Raw genomic sequence first — 16814 nt, 5'->3', positions numbered from 1 at the left:
ACTACTACCTTTTGCATCATAGTACCACATACTTAAAAAGTCTAACAAATGTCACTTTTAAAAAAGCAAAGCCACAGAAATATGCTTGATTATTAACAGCTCCTTTGCTATCAATTACATGTTTTTTTAAGTTAGAAGTGCTAAGGAATAAATGAGCCTATAACTATAACATTTAAATCTAAACCTATTTGCTGCTGTTGTGTGCTGCTCATCTTTAAACAGACAGTTTCTACCATGTGTGACTGTCAGAGGAAACAAAACAGTAATTAGCAGAATACAGTGGTAGAAGTCTCACTTTTCTTTGTGTGTGTGTGTGTGTGTGTGTGTGTGTGTGTGTGTGTGTGTGTGTGTGTGTGTGTGTGCCCACAGTATTATAATCTTACTTCCAACGATCCCCTGGATAACATCAATCCAATACTAATTTGTGGAAAAAAAAGTTAAGCAATGATCATTCATTGAAAATAGCATTTAGCTGTGTGCTTACAATATGAGAAGGGTATGGGTCAAAGGTCATATCTATAGGCATATCATAGCGAGGCAATGCAGTCTGAAGGTGGGAACTATGAGGAGAGTGAACACTTGTGAGACCCACAGCTGGATAATGAGCCATGAAAGCATATGATTTGTCCAGTTCTGATGAACCATCTTGCTTCAAAGAAAAATTGCCAGTGATACTTAATGGTGGGGTCAAAGGCCCTTCATAAGGTGGGGTAGTACAATCTGGGGTCTGTGACACAAAAGAGGGTTCAGCCAGTTTTTTAAAACCTGGTTGTTTAATGTGCAGAAGATGTGTATCCATGTTACCATACGGTGGGCTTGGAAGCCCTGGAGACTGATATGTGAAATTTTGACCAGCAACAAGAGATTCACAAATGTGTGCCTTCTCTTCAAGCTTTTCGATATACAGAGGTTGGGAACCCATTTGCAAGCAGCCTGCCACAATATTAGTAGTGGGCTGTGATAAACCTTTGCACAACATCTCAATGAAGTTCTTCCCTTCGGGATATTGACCATTTTCTAATACTTCAGAAAGGGCCCAAATATAATTTCTGGCAAGTCTCAGTGTCTCAATCTTGGATAGTTTCTGAGTTTTGGAATAGCATGGCATTACTCTTCGAAGATTATCTAATGCATCATTAAGTCCATGCATACGTGTGCGTTCTCTAGCATTTGCTTTAACTCTCCGGGCCCTGAATCTCTCTATTCTAGCTTTAGTCATTTTTTTCTTCTTAGGACCTCTTCTCTTAGGCTTTTCCCCTTCTTCATCTCCTTCATCTTCCTCTTCCTCAGTACCATGTTCTTCTTCATCATTTGAAATACACACTGACTCATAAGTGTGTTGAATGTTCTCCTGGACTTTAATTCCATCTTCAGAGTTCAATTCATGCTCTATCCAAATTTCATTGCTACATAGTCCACTCATGTCTCTGTGGGATGAGTATGGCTTTGCCATCAGTGAAATCTGCAAAAGAGAAACACTTGTGTTAGATTGTATCTCATCTATGTGGTTAAGTACACATTGATCCTCCATTGTGTGCTACAATATTACAAAATGGAAGAGTAGAAGATGTATTTGCTCTAAAGACATAAGCAGAAACCCGGCTAGAGAGTTATACAAAGCACATTCTGCATACATCATCCAACTATGCTTCCATGAATATATGCAAAGACATACTATTTATCTTTTAATGACAGCTGCTGTCTGCATATCTGTGCATTAAATTTCTTAGTAGTGTCTAGAACATTAAATTACTGTTGCTTAAAGACAGGTAATAGGGCTACAATGTTTAAGTGTTAAAACACACACACACACACACACACACACACACACACACACACACACACACACACACACACAAACTGAGCACATGACATACCTATCTACTAAATGTTGAGTTAGCATGACTTCTTACAGCTCATCCACCACTTCAAGAGGCCTTCTCTAAAAGAAAAAATATGATAAACATTTATGCCATTTTATTCCTTATAAGATGCCTATTTTCTTAGAAGAAAGTTAATATGGTTTCTGGTCCTTCGATATCAGGAAAATCAGCAAAGCAAATGACAATCCACTGACAAATTAAGTCCATAATGTGTCTGTTTGTTTGCTGATAAAACATTTTATCTTATTCCAGGACGGAAGCAAGCTTCAGCTGAAAGTGGTTATTAATTATCATGGCCCTTTTCTTCCCCACACAGCCATACTTTAACAAATACAATATTTCTATGCTGCAACAGATGTGTGCTAGTGCACATATGGGAACATAAATTCCTATATCATTTTGAATTTTAGCTTGCTCCCTTGCTACAAAGTGTTTTATAGGAATAGATTAAGTTGGTAGTCCTAGCTATTGAATGACATTTGATCATTTCATACAGAACCATTTTTTCTGTTAACCAGACATGCCTGCAAGACTTAAAAACATACATGATAAGCAAATAGATTTAGTCAGAAGCAAAAATATAAGTGCAAGGTTTAGCTCATTAAAGGCTCATTATGTCAACCCAAAGTCTTTATAGTATATTGAATAACTACTACAGTGGATCCTGGTTCTTCCAAACCAATATAGGCATCAAGCAAGACTTCAATTTAACAGACTAAAAGACTGCACTGCATACTAATTTAATACTAATTTTTGGGTTGTAATGGTGATCTGATGTTGTACAGACATATATGTCATGTACATGCATTCAGAATTATATATTTTCCATATGAAAGTGTCTATCAGTGCCATGTGCTATGAGGTCAACTATAATTTTGCTGTATCATTTAAGAGGTACATAAAATACATAAATTTGCTAATCAGGTAAGTCTACTGATCATATAGGCCCTTTTCAGGAGCAACTCAGGAACAATGTCTTGTTAAATGATTCATCAGAGTCCTACAGTAGATAAATGGAGTCTATGAGAATCAAACCCAGGACTACAATGGAATCTTAGTTTACCAGCCTATAGTCTCAAATCTGTGTACAAAACTTTCAAGATAGGATCTGTATGAAGATGAAAAGCAAAGAATAACATAGGCATGAATTGTTGTCAATTGATAGCATGAGTTCATTAAAGGAGTCTTGAACCATGATATTACATTTGTGGGTCTCCACAACTACATTCTCTGGTGGCTATGTTGTATTTATTTTAATTATTCATCTAAAACTCACAGAAAAAGTCAAATAGCTGCATTCGTGGTGACATATCTATCTTTTGCAATCAGAGTAGATTTTTCAAATCACGTTAGTCTCCCACTAAAGCTACTATAGCTAATGACTCTAATGTTCTCCATTATGTAAGTACACTATTGAAGTCTTCTTAAAATTATTGGTGTTTTTGCAGGATTTGACAGGTCTGACAAGATCGCACATAAGCGAAACAAAACTGGGCATCTTTCTATTTTTACATGCTGGGATTTAAATTCCAATTTCACTGCAACAGGTCCTAGTAATATGAACTCTATCCTTGAGCCCTGTGCAGCTTTTATGAATAATTAATTCCACAATGCTGCAGAAACAAATTGAGTCCAGAATTAATCAGCACAGAAAATCTGTTCAGATTGACTTACCAGGTTTAATATAGCTTAGCTGGTAAGCAGCTTAATGTAAAATGTACCTAGCAGCAGCAAACTGCAATCTAAAACAATAATTCCTCCCCCACTAGCATTTCCTTCCTGTAGGTTATGGACTAGAGTATGATATATGCAGTGACACACCAAGACTGAATAATTGTTTTGTTGGATGATTACTTCTGAAATAATTTTTTCAAATAATCCAATATTGTTTTTGCATAATTGTATTTCTTTTTGGAAGCTAAATTTTAGTGGTTAATGAACCATATATTTTAAAAAGTTTTCAGTAGTGAAATGCTGAAGAAATTTAGTCTGCGTGTTCTCTTATTTATGTGTATGCTGCCCAGTGATGAAAAGGTGGTGCAATATTCTGTTTTTTTTTTTTTTTTTTCCTTGATAGAAAAATAATGAATCATTACTTTTTTCCTACTGTTATCTTGCATACTTAAAGCAAACAAAGCATTATATAGTTTAGCCCAGCCAAACTCATCAATTTTGTTTTAAAACATCTAGTTCATCATAGGATATGTAGAAACACATATGCAACCTAAGACTGAATAACTTTACATTCTCAGGTTCTGAAAAAAAATGTACATGGTTTACAATATTTAAGAAATAAATGCTTTTAACAGTTATGGTATGATTCTTTCTTTCAGGTTTCATATAATAAACAGAAGTCACAACTGAAGAGTTCTGGTTGTTTCTGAGATTTCATGTGAAAATTGCCAATCAATGTTAATTGATTACCTTGAACTAGAATCTACATTAGAAAGTAATTATACATCCTACACCTTAAATGTTAACACATTGGTAGTATTGAACATAATTCAATACATTCAGTTGTTTCATGTTCATTACAGTTACTGGTTCATCAGTTAGCATAGATACTTGTGTTCAGTTCAAAAACAGGGTCTTAGAGTAGATGAAAGAACCAGAGCAACAATGAAACATCCAGTGTCATCACATTCACAAGTTCATAAAATATAAGTTTTCTATGTATCCAGAACCTCCTGGTGAGGAAGTAGAAGTAGTTGCACTTATCATGGCGTTTATGATGGTGCATTGTGATATTTCTGTGGCAATACATATAATTTGGGTTTTTAGGAACATACTCAGAAAACTATAAAGAAAAATAAACTTTTACTATAAATACAAGCCTAATGAAACAAAGTACAACACGGTACTAATTCCATTGATTTAGTGAATGCATTCTTCATTGGTCGTTTATAATTAGCACTGCATCCTCATGCATGTCATACAGTATTTTTGAGGTTCTGCATTTTGAGTATATATGGGTTTCACAAAGGGAGAAAGTGCATTCTCTGTTTTGACCTTATTTTGTATTATTTTCATTTCCTCAACACACACACATTACACTTTTATCTTCTTCATTTTCCATCTTGAACCTGTTATCTTCATTCACTTATTTACACTGGTACTTTTTCCAGTCTAATACAAAACCCCAACTGAACTGCAAATGACTCACTAATGCAGTTATCTATGGACATAAGGTAAGTAGTAGAATACTGACCTTGGTTTTACCTCAGTGAAGGTACACACATTTCATAAAATATTCAAAGCAAAGATGGATTTCAAATAGTTCCTTTCAGTGCATCAAACATCTGATCTCCATTCAGTAAATGTGCCTAACATTCATTAGTCCTGTTTTATATATATATATATATATATATATATATATATATATATATATATATATATATATAATACAGACACACACACACCCACACACACATATAATGGTCTGTCAGATGACTGAGTTTTCAGAAACTCGAAATTCATACAGTCATATATTATGAGACACACACACATGCATTGGTTGATTCGTTTTTTTTCTTTCTTTTTTTTAAGGTTGATCAGAAAAGTCAGAATTACTAAATTATTTATTCTCCTATGTAGATTTTTTTAACGGAAACAACTGTTCAAATCTGAACTGAAGAGGTATAACCATCCCATTCATACTCTATGGCTGTAAAACCATAACATTGTCTGTAAAGGGAGATCAGGGTCAGACTAGTATCGAACCATAGTCAGGTACCCACATATACATAAGTGCATACTTGGGCATGCATATACACAAGCAAGCAGCAAAATGCTATCTTCATAAGTTATCTTACCTTATAAATCTGGTGCGTGAGATCAAACTATCTTGACCTCTGGTGTCTTCAAAAAATAAACTGCGGAGTTTGATACATACTACACCCACAAGGGTTATGTTTGAAGTTTTAGGCCTTTGACTCCTTCTGTGGAATGGGGTTTCAGCACTGAAAGGTTGGATAGCTCTAATATTGCGGAAATGCTAGACTTTCCGAAGACCGTCTCTCTACCTATCACCGACAAGGTATTCAGAACCAAGAACTGTGGATAGCTCCCAGCTACTTATAATTACATAAATTGCAGCAGTGCTCGTATCAGGTACAAATTTTGTGCAGAATAATGACAGCTTACAGGGTTTCCAAGATAAACTGTAGCCGTTAGTGTAGCCCCGGGATTGTTTCATACAGTTGTAGCTCCCTTCCACTTCTCAAATCCGGATTACACGGGTTGTTTGCTATGTAAAATATACAGAAGTCCAGGGTATCTTTAATAGTGCTTCACGCATCCATTAATTTTCATACCAGTTCTACAATCGTTTCAGGAGGAAATGCCCTTTTCAGGTGTGTATTCTTAAGCACTACTCTTCAGACAGTTACCACTGATCAATGCATTTCTCGACGTAGTACTCTTTGCGTCTGCTACTGATTGTAGTTCAATTTTATACTAACTTTTGCTGCTAGTATTTGAAAATTCACCCACAGGTCTGATGTGGCCTCCACAGCTCCTCCCACCTGAATATGTGCACCGCCTGCCATACGAGTTTGCTCCTCCTCAGAATACCTTTCTGTGTTCAAAACAGACAAGAAAAGTCCCAGGTATAAATCATTTGCTGCAGTCTGATTTAAGCAAAGAGGTCGTAGGTGCGATGTTTTCCATGCTGCCACTGAATTATTCAGCATATTTCAAACTGCATTCAACAGCTAGTATAATCCCAAAGTGTATATTTAGCTTGATAGAGTAATTATTAGGGATACAAACAGATCCTGATATATTCAGAAATCACTGGAGTGTTCATTTGTTTCTTTTGAACCAAGAATGGAGAATATATATAGCCTTACTTGGTCACGAAAAGACCTAAATTCCAAGTGCGCCTTTAATACCTAGGTCCGTTGTGCAAGGCTGCTGCCTGAGCTTACAAGCTATCTATTGTTTTTTCAACACTCGTAACTCTTACGGTTTATTTTTATGAACATTTGGCTGAACAAAATGCCAGGCTGTTAGGTCCGGAGAAGGTAAATGTCTGCCTCCTACAGTCTTTTATTGCACGAGTGGAGTAGATGGGTTTCTGTCTTATGAGAGAGAAATAATAAATTATACTCCTGAACAAGTGGAATATGTCCTAGGCCAAGAAAGCTGCAGAGCAGCTTAGCTAAAGTACAAAATATTAATGCAGGATTTACAGTCCTCTAGCTACCCCATGTATACAGTGCACATCCATAAAACCTGATCTACATCACAAATTTAAAAAAGTAGCAATTAAATAAAGAAATCGTCGCACAGAAAAGAGTGACACAGGTGTGAATGTTGTTACATGCACATGTACACTGTTAGGCTGATGAATCAGGGAATCGGTAAAAGCAACATATGGCTCGTCTCTTGACCCCACTAAGCTCTCTGCCGAGCAGATCTAATTCCCTTGTTATGGGACCGCACTTTCTTTTATTTGGGAGCAGACTGAGTTCACGTGCCAGAGCCCAGTACTATTGTTCCCCAACGTTACATCTGTCGGCACTATTCTAAAAGTGAGAGGATCCACCAGTTTAGACTGTCAGAAGATGAACAGGCCTTTTGATGAAAACAGAGAGAGATGCTCTTATTAAATACAACATTTGTTCTTCCGCGTGAGCATGTGGTGCAAGTGGTAATAGTTTGTGGCATGTGACAGACTTGCAGTATTAAACTATCTGCTTTCCAGAAAAATCTTGAAATTCTGCTTGCATACACGCACAACTAAACTTATACACCTATAGGTGCGAGAGGGAATGCATGAAAGAACGTATGTTGTTAACACTACAGGCTTAAATAAATATAAATCCATGTTATTATTATTATTATTATTATTATTATACTATTAAAAACTTGATGCTGGCTTCTCTGCATTGCTTTACACGAATTGTAGATTGCAGTTTGCTCTACACTGCTCTTCCACTCTTCATCCACAAATCCAACTTTCTTAACAGAATGTACACACACAAACACACACGCACACACAAGCATACCTCTGCCCCTGATTTTAAAGAAGGTCCCCGATTGTGCTTTGTCTTTTTTACTCCAAATTGCAGTCAGTCAACAACGCCAGTTATTACAGTTCATACTGTTCAGAAAAGCATGTAGATGCAACTCATGTTGTTCTATTAACATTTTGCATGAATTTGGTTAATATTTAATAATTGTCTCTGATTCTGGGACTTTGTCCACCTCCATTTGTTTTCACTTTATCCCTGATTCTTGAGCAAAGAAGTTGAGAACTATGTACATAAGCAGCCACTGAACATAAGTGAAAAACAGAAATCCTGCTAGTATCAAAAATTGAATAACTCAGGACACTGTATTTCATAAATGATACTTTTCTCCCAATTTAAAAGCAAATTATTTGTAATTTGAGTGAAACCATAATGAAGACATAGGAACTGAATACCTTAAGTAGTAGGGGCATACCTAACATTGGAGGTTGGACTTAAACTTACAAGATGTAGTCAGAAAAAATGGTTATTCAACATCTTTGGATCACAGTTTAACAAACTGGAAGTGGGATTTGCATTATTTCTTTGGGAGACCCTGTAAATCTACAGTAATATTTTGATATGTACTTCCATATCCTCAGTATTCCAAGGACAAGGTGCTGAAAAGGAAATGAATGTTAGATCGCTATTTAGGATATAGTACCAATAAACACATCTAAAACTTCTAATTGTAAATGTAACCACATGGCTGAATGCTTCCTAACAAATTAACATGGTTCATAGGTGATTACAAGGCTAACAACCCTGAAGGGTCTTTATAAGGTTTGCCTTGCTTCCCAACATATACTATGACATAATGTTTTTGCAGCTGTAAAGGCACACTGACCCCCCCCCCCTCCCCCATGTGAGGGATTTCAGTTACACAGACTTAAAGAAAAGGGGGAAAGGTATAAAACAAACATGAAACTCATCCTTTTCCCTCTTGTTCAACTCTTGACATCCAAATACAAAACAGAGAAGCTGTGACACATCAAGTTGCAATGTATTTAAACAATGATGACATAAACAGCTAATATTCCTTCCATGATATTTTGAGTGATGATAACATACTGGACAATTAAGTGTATTGCCCCACTAATTATATGTTGCTAAATTAATATTCATTTTTGTAATGCTTTTATCAAGTAACTGTATAACAGACATTCAGCTGTATGCATAAAACAATTTTAGCAAAATATGCAGCTATTGCATTTATGTGTATGATATTTCAGTTTTCCTGTTTTCTTCTTGATAGTCGGAAAATGAAACAAGGAATTATTTAGTGAACCGTTTCTCAAATGATGAGAAAAGCCTCCACAGACAGCTGGGTTCTATTTTAAGGGAAGCCCAAGCAAGTCCAAAAATGTTGTGTACTTAAAGCATTAATTATTCAGAATTCATTTTATGTGGGTTCAGGATAAATGCAGTCTAACAATTTACAAAGAATATGTGTATCTGACTGCAAATCAATAATACAAGCATAATGTAATAAAGCTAAATATGATTGCTTAAAGTGAATGTATTTTGGGGTCTGGCAGATAAATTTGCTTCAATACAACGCAACATATGCTTTTAGTTTTCTTTATTTGTTTTATATTCATGCAAATTAATGGTTCATTGTATGCACATATATGCATATATTATAATTTGGAAATGTAATCATACTAAAATATAAACTGTTGAAGGCTTCTGGCCTTATTGGCTCTAATCTGCATTTCCTCCATTTTACCTCTATTACTTGTTTACTTTTCCTCTTCTTTAACCTTCCCAAACTACTTTCAACATATTATGATCTTTTAAATCACTCTTTATCTAAGAACGCTGTGTGCTATGACGTGCATCTAAGAGAAATAAACATTCCAACCGATCCTTAGTCCCTGCATTTTGATTTGTGCATAAATGAAGCACTTCATCACAGTTTACTTATATGTGCCACTGAAACTAAAACATGGAATGTGGCAGCTAAACCCCAAAAGGCAATCCCTACAGTGTTTGTTCTCCTTCACAACCCTTTGAGTATGTGAACTGTAAAGTTGGTTTTTGAAGCCCAAATTGCTCTAAATATGAACATCATCTAGTACTTTTTATCAAAATGCCAATGATCACTCTGTTAAAAAAAAGCTGCATAAGTTTTTATTTCAAGCAGCCTTACAAAGTCAAGCTATAAGGGCAATGCATTTATTTCAACTGCTTGTTTCTGCAAATGAGCAATGGTTTAATTAACTTTTCACAAAATATTTATCACCCATTCAAATCAGTAGTTAGTTTTTCCTCAGTGTTAGATGTTCCAATAGGAAATTATATTCTTTAGAAATACTCTCCTGAAATGTAGATGGCACTCTGTGCTTGACTTTAATACTATCTTCATGACCTTCCATAGCCTAACGACATCATTCTTGTATAATAAACCAAATGACATAACTTTATTGTTTTATATATCAAAATCTGATAAGACAAGCTAATGTCCAAAGATACAAACAGAACCAGTTAAACAATGCAACAGTAAAGGCAGACTTTATACTTAGACTGTAATAATATAAAGCCTAGGCCTACACTAAATGTACTTGAATTTATGAACCATTTCCTGGATTTTAAAATCATGTCTGTTTACTAAGCCTCATGATCTAGGTTGTTTTATTTCTATCCATCTGGCACCAAGTTTCCTGTGTGAAAGCTAGGCAAATGCTCTACTATCAATTTAAAGTTTGTTTGTGTGCATGTGTCTCTGTACACACACATACATATTTTTGTGCATGTGCACATGCACATACAGACACACACATGTATGCAATAATCCAAATGCATCCTCAGTTTCTTACTGAACAAATGCAGATGCCCCTTTTAAATAGGTCAACAAGGCAAGTGATTAAATTGAACCATAAACATCTAATAAAATACATGGTCATAAATACAATAATGCCTATGAAGCATTATATGAAGAAGCATATCATTATGAAAAAATAAATAACAAATACATATGTATATTAGGGTTGCCTACAAGTTGTCAAATGACAATTTGTCAAACCCAGAAAACTGCTATAATAGCCAATCAGAAATCAGCTGATTGAATGTGCCAGCAGTTGTATTTGCCCTTTCCCCACTGTAGTGTGATCTTGGAGTTGGTGTATTTAATTAGCAGGGGGTTTGAGGACAAAACTCCAAAACATATGGGGGTGCAGAAGGGCTTGCTCTCTCTTGAAAACAGAAGATTTGCTCTTTTGTTCTGATTTTTTTTATTGGCTGCTGATCAACAATTTGCTCAATCAGTTACCATCTGATGGCTTAAAGTGTTGAAAGATTTTTTTATATTATTAATCAGACATGTTCATTTAAACCAGGCATAAATATAGCTCCCAAATGAATAATCTATCTCTTTTCTTTAGCATGTAAGATTTCATGTGCCGAGTTGTCACATGTCATTCTACCCTTAACTTTAACTATATTTAAAAAGGTGTAGCTAGCACTAGGATGAGTCAGCTTGTACTTAAGTAGTGCATTTCTTGCCTACTAAATATAAGGTCACCAAGATAAATCACAATCATAATCTTTTAAGAGTGAGACGTTTGACCAACATAAAAGAGCAGATGACCATGTAAGTTTCCCAGGATGTCCCACAAGTAATGAATTCTCTGATAAGATTAGTTTTATTTGTGTTGATACTCATAAAAAATGTTGATTTTAACACTTGCTTGCAATATATACTTTTACCACAATAAGTTCAACTCATAGGTTTAGTCTCCAAGAAAGAATCCTGCATATTCTCTATAACATGATTTTTATACAAAGACAGATATTAACCAACTAATCACTCCTTCCTTTTAAAAATATGTGCACCTGTTTAGAGGCATCTGGCCAAAACATAGTTAATCCTTTAAAATATAACAAAACATGTTAATAGCTAAACAGATCTTAAATGTACTGGAGGCATGACTATGTAAAGCTATATTGTTTTGTCCTGAAGGACTAAGTTAGTGATAATTTAATAATAAACTTAATATATATAAATATAATAATAAACTTATTCTGTGAACTGACATAGCTGTATTATGACCCTTGATAATGTGACAATTAGCACAGCTTTTGTTTCAAAATCTATATTGTCACTTCAAATGCATTCATAGATGTAAAATTTGACATGTCGGTATATTCTGGGAAACATTCTATGGAAGGTCAATGTTACCTAAATTAAATGAAAAGTGTCTTCCTGTTGTGATGACAGTTGCTCTAGAAACCAATTTTGTAACATTCACATTTAAAGCATCCATTGTAAATGGAATGATAATTATTAGATTTAAATGATTATTAAATTTATAGGCATCTGTGTCTATATTCTCTGTATATATGTATAAATATATATATATATATATATATATATATATATGTGTGTGTGTGTGTGTGTGTGTGTGTGTGTGTGTGTGTGTGTGTGTGTGTGAGTGAGTGTGTGTGTGTGTGTGTGTGTGTGTGTGTGTGTGTGTGTGTGTGTGTGTGTGTGTGTGTGTGTAGATATATATATATATATATATATATATATATATATATATATTTATTTGTGTGTGTGTGTGCACATATATGGTCTATTACATGTATTCATGTGATGGCAGCTCATGGCACACCTGCTCATTGCCATTTGCTCAAAAAATCAAGTGCTTGAAATCCCACTAGTCCGATTTCCAATTTGTGGACAACCCTCTCAATACTTGATTCTATACACTACATAGCCCCTCCACAACCTAATCATTAAACCTAAAAGTCCCACCAATTCCCAACCCAACTCTTCAGTTTCTAACTCTAAACCTCAAATTTCCTGCCATAGCCCTAAAGATCCCAATTGCTGCCTAAACAAAAAATTCCAAACCCATCCTTAAACCTAAATTCCACAATTGTTCCCTAACCCTTAGACTCCCTTCCCACTCCTAAAAACTATCTTTCCAACTAAACCTAATTTTTCCATTTGCTCCCTAACCTAAAAATCTCCCTTCCTGCTCCCAAATCTTAAAACCCCACCATCTTCTTAATCCATAAACCACTCTCGCACTCCCTAATTCAACCCCCCTCCTGTACTCTTTCCAAGTTGCTTCTGTGGAACCAGTGCACTGGCCCAGCAATCAAGGAGCCTCAATCCTCACAACTAACACCAATGAGGGGCATCCATATAGGGAAAGGATAATAAATACACACACAGTAAAGTACAATTTCCCTTAAAAGTACACAGAGATCACAGTCTGTCTGGAGCTGGTTTCTCCTTTTCTCTCCAGGTCCCCAATAAGACTCCCCTTTGGAACAACTATAGGGTAAAGATCTCAGCCTAATGAGCAAGCTAAAACCTCCAGCACCCTCTCTGTCCAACCAGTGCTTTGTGTCCCTGCCCAAGTAGCTGACACACACACACTTTGAGATAAGAGTTTATACAACCACACAGACACTCCTGGGGAAGGCTGGTACAGGTTCTCCAGCTGTGCCCCTTTTACCCAGACTATACAGTAGAAATCACTACCACCACCCAGATAATATTTATCAGCTACTCAAAGGCCCTTAAAAGAGTGTCCAGTTATTACTGTGCAATATTATTACCCAAATGGTAAGTGCAACCTAGCAGTCAAGACTTATTTGGAGTGACTTGGTACAGTATCACTATATACATGCAATGCACTCTTAGAACTTAAATTATCTCTACACAAAACAGCCACAGTTGAAAGGTTTAAACATATATTTAAAATAAATAATAAAAACATAAGACAATATTTATTACTACACAGTGCTAGTCAAAAGTTCAGAGATCACAGAGAAATAATTAAATGATACCATAGAAAAGTTCTGACATCAACACAAAAAAACACTTAGCTAGGAATTAGGAAGATTAGACTATTTTTAAGAGCAAACACAGTTCTAAAATCCTACTTGCATATAGACACAGACAGAGATCTGGTGAGTTGGATGTTCTCAAGACAAATGCTCTAATGCTCTCATTCTTTCTGTCCTTAAATTGATAACACAGTACCACTGATTCATTTCAGATTACATAATTTCTTTCTGGTTCCCAGGCTAACAGAATCTCAGAGATTAATAGCCCCTTTGATCTTGCTGCTGGTTAGGAACCAGAGCAATAAAATAAATTATACATGAAAATTCTAGCTATTAGCTCTGGCCTCAAAACAATTGGCAAAATTCCTTCATCTGGACATACCGTCTTCGAGTTTGACATCAAAGAATTGACTTGTCAGCTTAGTTACAGCAGAGTGCAGTGTTGTTACATTTTTGCAGTTCCGCATCTAACATTTTTTACCATTTAAGAGAACAAGCCTGTGGCTTATATTAATATTTACAAATGACAGAATTATCTACAAAATTCTATCTGGCTAGGTTGGCATCCTTTACCTATCTTCACACATTTCCTCCCTGAAGAACTCAAGCTAGTTTTTCAAGTGACCCTTGAGAAACATTTCTTGAGAGGGTTAGGTCTATCTGAGTATACCTTACCCCATTCTATGTCTTGAGAGCCCACCTGCATTGGCATTGCTAATCCCACTGTGATGCTGCACTGACATATCATATGCTTGCACCCTAAGTTCCATCATAGCAACTTGGCATTTTGCTGGTTGGCTCTGTGTAACATGGTCATGTTAGGGGGTTGTGATCTGTTGCTACAGTGAATTTTCTTCCATACAGATAAGGCTAAAGTTTCTGCAGTGCCCACACTATGGCTAGATATTCCTTTTCGACAGCTGCATTGCATTCCTCCCTGGGTTGGAGCCTACAACTGAGATAAACCACTGGGTGCTCTTCTCCCTCTGAATCAATCTGGCTAAGTACAGTCCCCACCCCATGGTTTGAAGCATCCACCTGCACAAAAAAATCTTTGCTGTAATCTGGACTAGCTAAAACAAGGGGTTCTCCCAAAGCTTCCTTAAGCTCCTGGAATGCCTCTGCACATGCTGGGGTCCACACTTCCTTATCTGGCCTGTTCTTCCTTGTCAGATCTGTGAGGGGAGCAGCTATGGTACTATAACTGGGGACAAACCTTTTGTAGTACCCTGCTGTCCCTAAGAATGCCTTCACCTGTTTTTTGGTAAAAGGTTCAGGCCATGCCTGAATGGCTTCTACTTTGGCAAGTTCTGGCCTGATCTTACCACTCCCCACTATATGTCCCAGGTAGAAGACCTCTGCCATACCCACCTGACATTTACTTGGCTTAATGGTCAACTCTGCCCTCTGTAGTCTGTGCAGCACCTCCCTGACATGTTGAAGGTGCTCTTGCCAGGAATGGCTGTAGATGGCAATATCATCTAGGTAAGCAAGGGCAAAGTCTCCTGCTCCTGATAAGATATGATCTGCCAGCCTCTGAAAAGTTGCTGGGGCATTTTACATCCCAAAGGGCATCTTTGTGAACTCATACAAACCAAAAGTAGTCACAAAGGCTGACCTCTCTCTAGCACTGGGAGTCAAGGGCACCTGTCAGTAACCATTTGTAAGATCAATGGTTGTAAGATACTTTTCCCCACCCAGCTACTCTAGGGCCTTATCTGTCCTAGACATGGGGTAAGCATCTGACTCTGTGTGACTATTTAATTTCCTGTAGTCTACACAGAACCTGGTGCTGCCATACTTCTTTGGCACCAGCACCACTGGGGAGGCCCAGGGACTGTTGGACTCTTGAATTACCCCTAGCTCCAACATTTTCTGTATCTCCTCCCTCAGAGTCTGTTTGACTCTCTCAGGCACCCTATAAGGGGCCTATCTAATAGGTCTTTGGGATCCTGTATCTACCTGGTTCTGTACCAGGTGGGTGCACCATGGTTTCCCAGTGAACATGTCCCCAAAGCCCTGTAACACTGCTCAGATTTCTCGAACCTGGGTAGGAGATAGCTGCTGGGACATTGCTACCCCTTCCACTGAGGTGTCAGTCCGTGCCTCACTGAGGAGATCAGTCACCAGATCTCCCTCAGACTCCTCCTGCAATCAACTGAAAATGTTTAGCACAAGGGCCTTCCTATCATGGTAAGGTTTCATCATGTTAACATGGTACAGTTTGTGACCCTGCCTCCTGCCTAGCAGTTCCACCATATAGTTAACATAACTTACCTTTCTTACCACCTTGTAGGGTCCCTCCCAAGTTGCTTGAAGCTTGTTGTGCCTGACCGGAATGAGAACTATTACCTGCTGCCCCACAGCATACCCTCTATCTTGAACATTCCTATCATACCACACCTTTTTCTGTTGTTGGACTTCTGCCAGGTTCTCCTGGGCCAAACCCATGAGTTCCCTGAGCCTTGTCCTGAGGGTTAGGACATATGCCACAACAGACTCCTTGTGAGATTCACCCTCACCTTTCCACTCATCTCAAATTAAATCTAGAGGTCCCCTCACCCTATGCCCATACAGCAACTCAAATGGTGAAAAACCTGTGGATTCCTGTGGAACCTCTCTGTAAGCAAACAACAGATGGGGCAAATATTTGTCCCACTCCCTCTTAAATTGGTCTGCAAATGCCTGTAGCATGGACTTGATTGTAGAGTTTAACCTCTTAACAAAACCATTACTCTGGGGATGGTAGTGGGTGGTCTTCAGGTGCTTCACCCTACAGGACTTCCACAGACAAGCCAGCAGGTCTGATATGGAATTGGCACCTCTGTCAGTCAGTATTTATTTTGGGAAACCTACCATGCTGAAAATCTCTAACAAAGCATTTGCCACCTTCTCTGCCTCAATGGAGGACAGAGCCACTGCCTCAGGGTATCGTGTAGCATAATCCACTACCACTAGGATATACTTTTTCACTGTGGAACTTGGGGTACTCAGAGATCCTACAATATCCATAGCTACCCTTTGAAATGGCTCTTCAATCACGGGCAAAGGCATCAAAGGAGCTCTCACCTTGTCTCCTGCCTTGACTACCTTTTGGCACTGCTCACAGATCCTG

At 37.3% G+C, this 16814-nt stretch overlaps 1 protein-coding gene across 1 annotated transcript; it reads right to left on the bottom strand.

The window, feature by feature from the left end:
* Nucleotides 1-346: 346 nt before the first annotated feature.
* Nucleotides 347-6302, bottom strand: NEUROD4 (neuronal differentiation 4). The gene is made up of 2 exons (XM_044083865.1): nucleotides 5696-6302; nucleotides 347-1462 (listed from the first exon to the last, which is right to left on the bottom strand). The coding sequence occupies exon 2, from the start codon at nucleotides 1451-1453 to the stop codon at nucleotides 449-451; it is 1005 nt and encodes a 334-aa protein (XP_043939800.1). The 5' UTR covers nucleotides 1454-1462; nucleotides 5696-6302; the 3' UTR covers nucleotides 347-448.
* Nucleotides 6303-16814: the final 10512 nt, after the last annotated feature.

The sequence above is a fragment of the Protopterus annectens genome, chromosome 9.part0 (genome assembly GCF_019279795.1).
Source record: "Protopterus annectens isolate FY-2018-M chromosome 9.part0, PAN1.0, whole genome shotgun sequence".
Classification (NCBI taxonomy): Eukaryota; Metazoa; Chordata; order Ceratodontiformes; family Protopteridae; genus Protopterus; species Protopterus annectens.
The sequence above is the reverse complement of the archived record's forward strand: the minus strand, read 5'-3'. Positions and strand labels throughout refer to the sequence as shown.